The sequence below is a fragment of the Motacilla alba genome, chromosome 4 (assembly GCF_015832195.1).
Source record: "Motacilla alba alba isolate MOTALB_02 chromosome 4, Motacilla_alba_V1.0_pri, whole genome shotgun sequence".
NCBI lineage: Eukaryota > Metazoa > Chordata > Aves > Passeriformes > Motacillidae > Motacilla > Motacilla alba.
In genome coordinates, this window is record NC_052019.1 from 47,713,305 (window position 1) to 47,722,970 (window position 9,666).

The 9,666-nt window shown below is 45.5% G+C and overlaps 1 protein-coding gene across 3 annotated transcripts in view; it reads right to left on the minus strand.

The window, feature by feature from the left end:
* The window catches only part of TET2 (tet methylcytosine dioxygenase 2), a 71,574-nt gene extending 62,122 nt beyond the window's left edge, over positions 1-9,452 (minus strand). For all 3 annotated transcript variants that reach the window (XM_038134366.1, XM_038134365.1, XM_038134364.1), the window contains exon 1: positions 8,848-9,452. In XM_038134366.1, the coding sequence (XP_037990294.1) occupies positions 8,848-8,877 (30 nt within the window). In that variant the 5' untranslated portion in view covers positions 8,878-9,452. The remainder of the gene's footprint in view (positions 1-8,847) is intronic.
* Between the last annotated feature and the right edge of the window lie 214 nt (positions 9,453-9,666).

A 9,666-nucleotide genomic window follows, 5' to 3' on the forward strand; every position in this document is an offset into this window, starting at 1 on the left:
TCTCAGTTGGACTGGAGGGTTTGAACAGTGCCACAAAGCAAAAAGCAAAAAGTCATCCTTTTCCCTGAAGAGATTTATTTAATTTGCTGAGTTGTTTTGGATAAGCACTGCTGATTTGGAGGTCTGAAAGTTTGTGCAGCAAAACCAGAACATATTGTCAATCAACAGAAAATGCTACTGAAAACCAAATTCTAAAAGAAAGTGAAAAGTGTCTAGTTTCTGTTTCTTAAAATTGATACTTCTGTTATCTTAGTAAGCAGAGAAAACGATCAGTAAACTTCTGAATGAGCAGGAAGGAGGGTATCATGGGTAAAGCACTGGGGTTTAGGAGATACGGGTTCAGTTCCCAGCTATACCACAGCTTTCCTGTAGATCTTCTAGGGCTGAGAAAAAAGGCACAGAAATGAATGACTCCAGCAGGGTTTGTACCACATTGCATGATCTCTGTGTGCTTTGGCTCTCAGTTGTTGCTTAATAATTTTATACCCTTTCTCTCCTTCTTTGCGTGTTTTGCCTGCTCATTAACATCAGCACCCTGGGGAAAAGGCTGCAGCAGTTCTGCTTAGGAACTCCTCTGACACACACACACACACACACACACACACACACAGAGAGAGAGAGAGAGAGAGAGAGCAGGCACTAATAGTAGCTTCACTTTATTTACTGCAAATATTTAGTTTTTTGAAAGGGAGCTGCCTGCCTCTGCTATAAACAAGAGTTACTAACACTCTGGCCCCTTGTGTGCTGCCAGACCCCTTTTCTCTGCCTCTTTTACTGAGTTAAATAGTAAGACAGAAAAAAATGGCTTATGTTTGTACAGCCCCAAGCACAGTGGGATTCTGTTTCGTGGCTGGGATATGAGGTGCCTCCTAATGTGCAATAATTAATTTCACTCTATCCGCTCTCCTTATATTTAGAAGCATCAGAGTTGCCATCCTGAATTAGATTCATGCTCTAGCTTGTCCAACAAAGTATCTCTAACCACCTCACTGCTTCAAGAAAAAGCAGCTATTCTGTTAGTAGCTAGACCCACTCTTCCAGAAGAAAAATTTCTTATTCATCAGCTAGATTCTACATTTTATAGGAAAATACACGTTAACTTGCAACTGCTTTGAAAAGTTGGGGTTTCTAAGTAAAAAAATGGTTTTTTAGCTTCTATACCTGTAAGTCTTTCCATCCATTTCTTCTCCCTGTTCCCACAAAAAACAAACAAACAAACAAAAAAACCAACAAAAAAGCTATGTTTCTTTTTCTTTTTTTCAGTACTACAAAGTATATGACTGACTAGGTGCCTCATTGCTCCAAGTGTCTCTGGTATAGCTTGGCGAGCCCAAGAAAAATGAATAGGGCTTTGTTAAAATGGCAGTTTGCAGGATCACAAGTCAGCTGACATTGGGGGGAAAAAGCCACCTATACTTAATGTATTGTCAACTGTACAACACAGACACAGTGGAAAAATAGATAGAAATCTGTATTTTCCTGCCTGATTTCTCACTTCTCATGTAGTACACAGATTAATAGAAATAAAACAGATCAGGACAGTTCTTGGTTTTCTTACTGCTTTCTCACACTTACAGAAGTTTCTCTGCATTAAGGATTACAGGGAAGCAGAAAAGTACAGGTCTGAGGTTATTTAGGAAAAACAAATGTTCCATGTAAAGTATGGAAAGCACCATAGAAACAACAGAGGACTGAAAGGCTGCTGTATTTTACTGCTTTGTGTGGTTTTCATCTTTATGAATATCAGGAGTGTTTTTCCCTATTTGGCCTGTATTTTCACTTGCTCCTAGGTATGTGATGTGTACATTTGCAACTACCTGTGCATGGAATGGGAAACACACTACCATACATTTTCTTTCCCACAAAATGTCTACTAGATATACAAAATGAAAGAAGTGTTAAATCTGACCCTTTCCAGTTGTTCAGCTTTCATGTTTTTGATTTTTAGTGTTGCCATTTAAGTAATACTGCAGAGCTCTTTTGGGCAGATAAACTTGAAATTAAATAGAAAAGCATGCAAAGGAGTGCAGAGGGAACAGAAATTTGGTAATCAGAAAGTATGTTAAAATCTGTAATATGTGTGCACACATACCACCACTAGTCCATATCCCAGGAAGAGGTGAGTCACATGTATTTGCCAGCTTTCATATGTTCTCTTTTAGGGATAAATTGCATTTGTTTTATTAAGCTGTACATGCACTTGGAGCTTCATGGAAATACCTCACTTCAGTGGTCATTAACTTTGGGAAAGCAGTAGAAACTCTTGTTTTGCTGCAACAATTCCTTTTCCTCATTTTACTGTGAACAGGAGAATCCAATGCTACTTGCACACAAGAGAAAATATGCAATCATTCTTTTCTCCTTTTTGCTTACATAAGAGCTGAAAGAGTTTTGTGTCCTTTGGCAAGTATAAAAATTTTATAACTTCAAAGAATGTGACTTCAAACACAAGTGAAGTAGCACTGAAAGAACAAACATTAAACAAAGATGAGAAAAAGCATCGGGGGCATGAAATGGGGGTGAGTGTTGCATGAACAGTTGTCTTTTATTTGAAGGGACAAATCTGGAAAGATGCTAAAGGACACAGAAGATGAGGGCAAAACCCTCCCTCCAGAATCAGGCCCAGGGTTAATGTTTACCCTTTGATCTCTCTAACAGTGCTAGAAGTGGCAAGAGAAGGAACAAATAGCCAGCACAAACTGAGGAATGCCTTTGTCACGTATTCTCTCACATGCTTTCCTCTTGCTTGCTACCTTCTGCTGCCCAGACAGTGCAAGAGTAATGGGAACAGTAGGTCAAAAAAAAAGACCAGAAAAGAAAATGAAAGGTGGCAAAGAGCTTACTGAAACAGAAGCAGATTCTGGATACGACACAAATTATTTTATCCTGCAAATGAGAAGACACCACTGTAGTGTAATTACAAAATTAGAGTGTTGTAATAGACATCAAAAGAAAATGGGAGCAACCAATGTGAACATACAACTGCTAGCAGAAGCCATGTGTATAACAAGATCTGTGATCAGCCTTCCTACTCTGTTGCATTACAGCGAATACCATGACTCATCCAGACAAATTCAGAACATGGAAGAGGCATTTGTACCAACTGCTTCTCGCTATGAGGAGAAAACAGATCCTAGGATTCATTTTGTAAAGCAAGTAATGTGCTTTGCACAATGTTCTGAGTGCTTCCTGCAAAACTGCCTAAGAAAGTCTGAAAAATGTGCATGGGACTGGATAAGGAACATTAGAACATCTGATAATAAGGTCCTGCAGCACATGCAGGGCATAGGCTTCAAGTGTCTTTGAAGACCAGAACTGGCCTGACAGGTTTGGTTTAGGTCCACAGGCAAGAGCATGAAACACGTTGTCAGCTGGGTCCTTCTGACCAGCTACAGTGCATTTTCACAGAACCACAAAATTTTTGTCTCTGCAAGGAATCCCCAATAATTAACACCACTTCTCCCCTCCTTTTTTTTTCTTTTTTCTTTTTTTTTTTTTTTTGAGCAACAGATTGGTGGCATTATTCATTTGGTTGGGTAAATGCAGAATTTCCACCAAGCTTCTTACATCTAATGGAGATCCAAAACTTGCCTTGCAGTGGTATAAGCTTTCGTAATGGCAACGCCTCTTTGTGTCAACATGTCTCATTAAGTAATAAGGACTTTCAGCTATTTGATTTTACTCATAAAGTTAGTGGGATTCACCATTTCTTTCTTGTTCTTTAAAAAGGGAATTGTTCTAGTATCCTAACAGGCAATGAATCATGCTTAATTAAGGAAAAAATATATAACCATTTACAGTGGGATTCTTATATTGTAAAGAGCTGGTTTGCCATAAAAGCTTTTGGGACTTGAATTAATTATACATTTTTAAAAGGGGAGGAGGGGCACAAAAATAATTTGAAACCTTTGCAACAATTCCCTTAACCCCCATCTCATTCTTCGGGTCAGTCTGTTCCAGACAAACCCGTCAACACAGCCCAGACTGCGCTCAAGTGCAGAGTGAAAAAACAACAGCATTCGACAAAGGATCCAGCGGTCTAGAATGCAACACAGATGCAGAAAGCTCAGCCAAAACCCAAACTATGATATGAGTTCTTAAAACTCTGCATTTTTTTATTTCTGTCCCCCTCCTCCGCAGTCCGTGAGGACCAGGGACATTCCTAGAACTCTGTCCTCACTGGCTGCGTCAAGGCAGCTGCCGAGGATGCTGGGACACTGTTTGTAAACACTCAAACCACGTGCACGCAACCACATGGAGAGTCACCGTCCTGACCTAAACCTACCCACTTGGTAAGCCGGGGTTTCGCTGCAATGGAGCCAAATCCTTTCCCAACACGTTGTGACTTAGAGCAGCTCACGCCAGGACACTGGAACACAAACTTGGACTGCTGATGCATTATTGGAAAGGAGATTAGGCAGCAGAGTTGTTTAAACTTTAGTCATTGAAATGTGAGTTTAAGGACAGGGTAGCTCATGTCGAGTGCTGAAGATGTTCTTTATACAGCTGCAAAAATTGAACTTAAACCTGGAAACTTCCCCTCCCCCATGCATACACCTGGTAAAACCAATATTCCTATGCTGGGAAAACATGTGGAATGTATTTGAGGTAGAAGTAATGCTGTAGAACATGTGAAGATTATTTCATGTTGTCTAAATTGCATCATAGTATTTAATCAGAGGGTAGATGGTACTGTCCTGTACCTGGAGAAGACACTTCCAAGGGGTATTTGGTTATTGAGCTATTCCTGGTTATCTTAGCTATCTAAACACTCACCTGCTCACTTCTTTGAAACTGTCTGTTGTGGTTTAACAAAACTTTGTACTTGATTAGGCTTAGAATGCAGAATTTTCCTTTCTTGCTGAACTTGAGCATAGAACAAGCCTATTCCTTTCCACACTGCAACAGAAATGCCTCCTGTATTTAACGTTTTATTTTTGTTTTAGTAAGAGGAAAAACACACACACAAGGAATTAGGTCAAATACTGCAAGCCTTTATTTGTCTGTAAGAATAATCCTTCTGGGATTTCTTGCCATATGTATACTACAAGGCAACAACACTCCAACTTGGAATCCCCACCTCCACAGAAAACTTTGCTTTTTAAAGACAGCCTCAATTTTGTTCAGGTTACTAAGATGATTCAGCATTCTGGAAGGTGTTTTACAGAGATGAACAAGCCTGCTTGAAAAGACAGACAGGAATCTAAATCTTTATGCCTTTTATTTGTTAAAGTGTTTTTCAAAGCATGGCAATTGTCTTTAAAGTGACCTCAGATTTAAAATTCTTTACGGTGAAAAACTAGTAGAAAACTCTTTCTGATCCACCTATAAGTTAGGACATTTTTTTTTCTTCATTTCGAGAACAGTGTGAGATACATGAGTAAAATTAGTTAGCTATTCTTTCTATTTCTCAGACCTTGTTTTTCTCTACCTTCTTCCTCCCTGCTACGTAATGCAATGCGAGGCACATTCCCAGTATTTTAATCCAGACAACCTTTTTGGGTCAGTCATCAGCTGTCCTTGGGATTAGTCCAGCTGATGCCGGAGGGTCAGAATTTTATTCCTTAACCCCATCATCTCTGCATCCACCCACTGAGCAGTTTCTTGGCAAAATGGGTGATTTTCCATATATATACATATATATATGTATATATACACACACATATAGATTTTTTTAATGCAAACTTATCTACCCTGAGGTAAGGCAGAAGTGATTTCTTTTCAATGGGTGACCAAGAGGATGATTACTCATGGTACTTTCCATTTGTAAGGCTTTATTATCTAGGATTATTGGGACAAGGTATGCAAATTGAACATGTAAGCAGTGATGATAAAGTAGCAACCAGAACTATGGCAACTTGTTAGTAGTTACTTGTTCAGTGTTCAAAAGCATATTTCTGCTGCAGAATGTCACTAAATGAGTAAGATGGTACTCACTGCCTTATGAAGTAAGGGATGGGAATAATGCTGCAAGTGAGATTGATTCATACAATTCTCTTTTTGGCTTTCAGCCATGATGCAGTCATATGCTTTATCTCTGTCAGACTACAGCTTTTTTTTTATTTTTTTTAAATAATGAATCATAGTACACCCCACTCCATTTCAGAACCAGTACATTGCCTTTCAAAATGATGTCACAACACTTAATGCTGCTGGCTGACAGCCTTAACAGCAATCAGAGAGTTGGACTAAATAAATACTGTATATTATTTGCCAAAATAATTTGTGGTTGTGTTCTCCAGCGCAGTTTCCAAGATAACCACTGACTCTACTTGAAACTTGGCAACTTTGTTCTACCACTTTCAAGCTCCAGTTGTGAAGCTAGCTTACAGATGCTGCTACCATGCCTAGAGCTACTGTGCAGCAGCCCAGTGAGAGAGGTAGAGGGGTCACTCCCTGTGACCAGCCAAATTTGACAGCTCTTCGGAATTCCACCTTGACAAATTGTCAGCTTTTTAAAAAGGACCTTACTTGGCTCCTGGTGAAACATGAAATACATCTTCCACTTGGAACTAAATGGAACAAGGGATTTAAAGTCACTGCTTAGGCACACTCTGATAAAAACACTACTGTCCATGCAAGTAACTTAGGAGTGAGGCACTCCCTGTAAACCTGGCCAGGCTCAGTAACATTAATCCAACCTGACCTTCATGTTTTTTCAAGCAGCAGATTTGTTCCAAAATATGATGAGCATCTTTTTTCCCCCCTTTTCTTTAGGGCTGTCTGGCTGTTGTTAATATTTAAGGGAACACTGTGGAGGACACAGGCCAGCAGCATCTGAAGTGCTTGGGCAAGAAGGAATAGTCCCATCCAGCTTTGGCAGCTGAAATGTCCGTTTCAGCAGCTACAGGTTCTCCTAATTCCGCATGCAAAAGCCAAAACATTTACAACCTTGTATTTCTGCTACCCAGTGCAGCACTGGTACCAACAAGAGACCTTAGAAATCTGTCCATCATAATAACTGAATAACTCCGCAACAAGAGCACGGTTCTTGTTCTTTACACAATGCTGACATGCCAAAGTCTAAGACCATGTGCACTGTATAAAAACAATACCAGTTTTTCTGGCTAAAAGCCACCACAATCAATCACCACAATGCCAAAGTTGTCGTTAAAAATCTTACTACCAACAGCGATAGTTCTGTAGATTCAGGTGCCTCAGTGTCTACTGTTCAGCCTTGTCTTCTTTCGAATGGACAATACAAAACCACTTTCTGAGGTTCCCTGGGTGCATTCACAAATGGTTTTTTTATACCACTTCCCAAAATATAACAACTCTTTCCACTGGAAAATGACTTTTGAGTTCTTCATCTCACATTAACAGCAGTTTAGTACCACCCCCAAAACACTGTTGTCTTCCACAGCTTTGCATTCCCTTTTTTCCCTCCTCCCCTCACCCTGGCTTCTAGATTTAAATGTTTTCTTACTTCACTGGCAGGGGTCATTCTAAGCTTTCCAAGAGAGAGACAAAATACTGCCCAACAGAGATTTTTTTTTCATTGGTTCCAAAAGGTGTTTTTCTGTGGGATAAAATCCAAGATGGGTACATTGTTTCAGAGAGTTAACAGCAACAGCAACTCCAATTTAGACATGACTATTGATCATTGACATCTCCCTGTTGAGTATCTTCGGCAACCACGTCCTGTTTTGCACTTTACAGCCTCCAAAGTGCAACAGTGGAATACACATGCAGATACACAAGTGAATGTGTGACTGCGCTCACCCCCTGCTGCAGTAAGTCAACCTGCCATTAACGCGCGAATGGAACGGCCTCATTAGCCGACAAACAACACCCACTGACCTGCTTTCACTAGGGACAGTGTTATCGGCTCATCTCTGAAACTCGTAAACTTCACGTTGAAAGGGAGAAGAGGAAAAGAAAATTATGCTGAACATACATTCAGAGCTGCCGATCACTGCTCAAAGCCTGCACATTGGCATGCCGCTCATCATGGAAAGCAAATCTTATGATGAGATCTTAAGCTGCAGCGTTTCGATGAAAGCACGCTAGACCACATCACTTTTCCCTTCGCCTCACTCCGAAAAGGAAAATTACTTAGCAGAAAAGAGTCTGCTGAATTTCCAACACTCAGACCGCGAGCCGAAAAGCCCCCTTTTAACTCTGGGCAAGAGAATCAGTGCTGGTGTCTCAGGGGGTGATTTAACGCCGATAAACGCCGCGATGCGAGCGAGCGAGCGCGCACTGCCGCGCGTCCGACTCAGGCGCGGGGAGGTTGTTGCTCTTGCCTGTCATCTGGCGGGGAACGAGCCTGACCTCGCCGAAAGCGTTCTTTTGGGGGAACACGCTCGGGAAAGTGATTCTCCTTTTCATCCCGTGGCCGCATTGTGCCCCGACGGCGGGGTTGAGCGACGCGGGCGAAACGCGCGTGTGGATCGTTGCACGGAAAACGGGAGGCCTCGCTCCGAGCCCCCGCCTCGCCCGCACGCACTTCTCCCTCCCGAGCCCCCCGGCACCGCGGTCCGCTCGCCACCCCCTCGCCCTCCCCAGGCCCCGCAAGCCCCCCGCCTCTCTCCCCTCTCCCCGGGCTGCGCCCGCCTTTGTGTCCGCCCGGGGCCGGGGAGCGGCACAAAGCCGGGGCGCCTCCGGCCGCCGTCCCCCGTCCGCAGACAAAGGCGCGGGGAGGGGCGGCGAGGCGAAGCCTGGGTCCGGCCCCGTGGGGAGGGGGCGGCGGCGCCCCCCGCCGCCCCTGTCAATCAGCCATGTTGGGGGACCCGCGGCGGCGCCCCCTCCTCGCCGACCCCCGGCGGCGCGGCGCGGCGCTGCCCCGCGACACCTCCCGGCGGTGCCGGGCGGGGAAGGCGGCCGGCGCGGGGATCCCGCTCTGACCTCTGCCGCGTCCCTCAGCCTCGCCGACATCCAGCACGCACAGCCCGGGCGCCGCGCTCCCCGCTCCTACAGCGCCGCCATCTTGCTTCCTTCTGCTCCTTGGCGAGCGCGGCCGGGCCCCCGCATCAATATGCGCGCGGCGCCCTGACGTCGGCGCCCGCCCCGCGCACCGCCCCGCGCGCGCGGCGCGGCTCCCCCCCGGTCCCCCCCCAGCGCGCGGCGCGGGGGCGCCCCCAGCACCGTCACCGGCGCCGTCCCCGTTCCCGACCGCGCGGGGCTTTTTTCCCGGCTGCTGACGCTCTTTCGGCCTTTTGGGGATTCCCACCCCCGCCCTCTTGCACCCCTCCGCCTTTTCTGCTTTACGCCGGTGGGTTCGCGGGACGCGGCGGGGCGGAGGGTACCGCCCTCCATGCGCCAGCCCCCGCCACCCCCCGTGGGACACCCCCCGTGCCGCATCCCTCCCGTCCCCGGGGGCCGGCGGCACTTTCCCACGGCCCCGGGAGCCCGTCTGCTGTGCGGCGGGCTGCTCTCCCCCCGGCTGCGGCGGGAGGCTTGGGGGCATAGCTCGGTAGTGCGCGGTGGCCGGCTGACAGAGTAAAAGAAAAGCCAAGAAAGAAAAGTGGGGGAGTTGGGGGGGGGGGGGGGGGTCGACAAAATCTCCTCAGGCTTCTCCAAAATGAAGTCCTGTGCCCGCAGACACCGGGCTGTCAGCGGGGATTGCTCAGCGCGAGGTGAGCTGGACACTCGTTCCCGGGAGCGCCGGCAGCCCCGCGGCTCGGTGCGTGACGAGCGGGACTAGCGGCACCATTCCCAAACTAT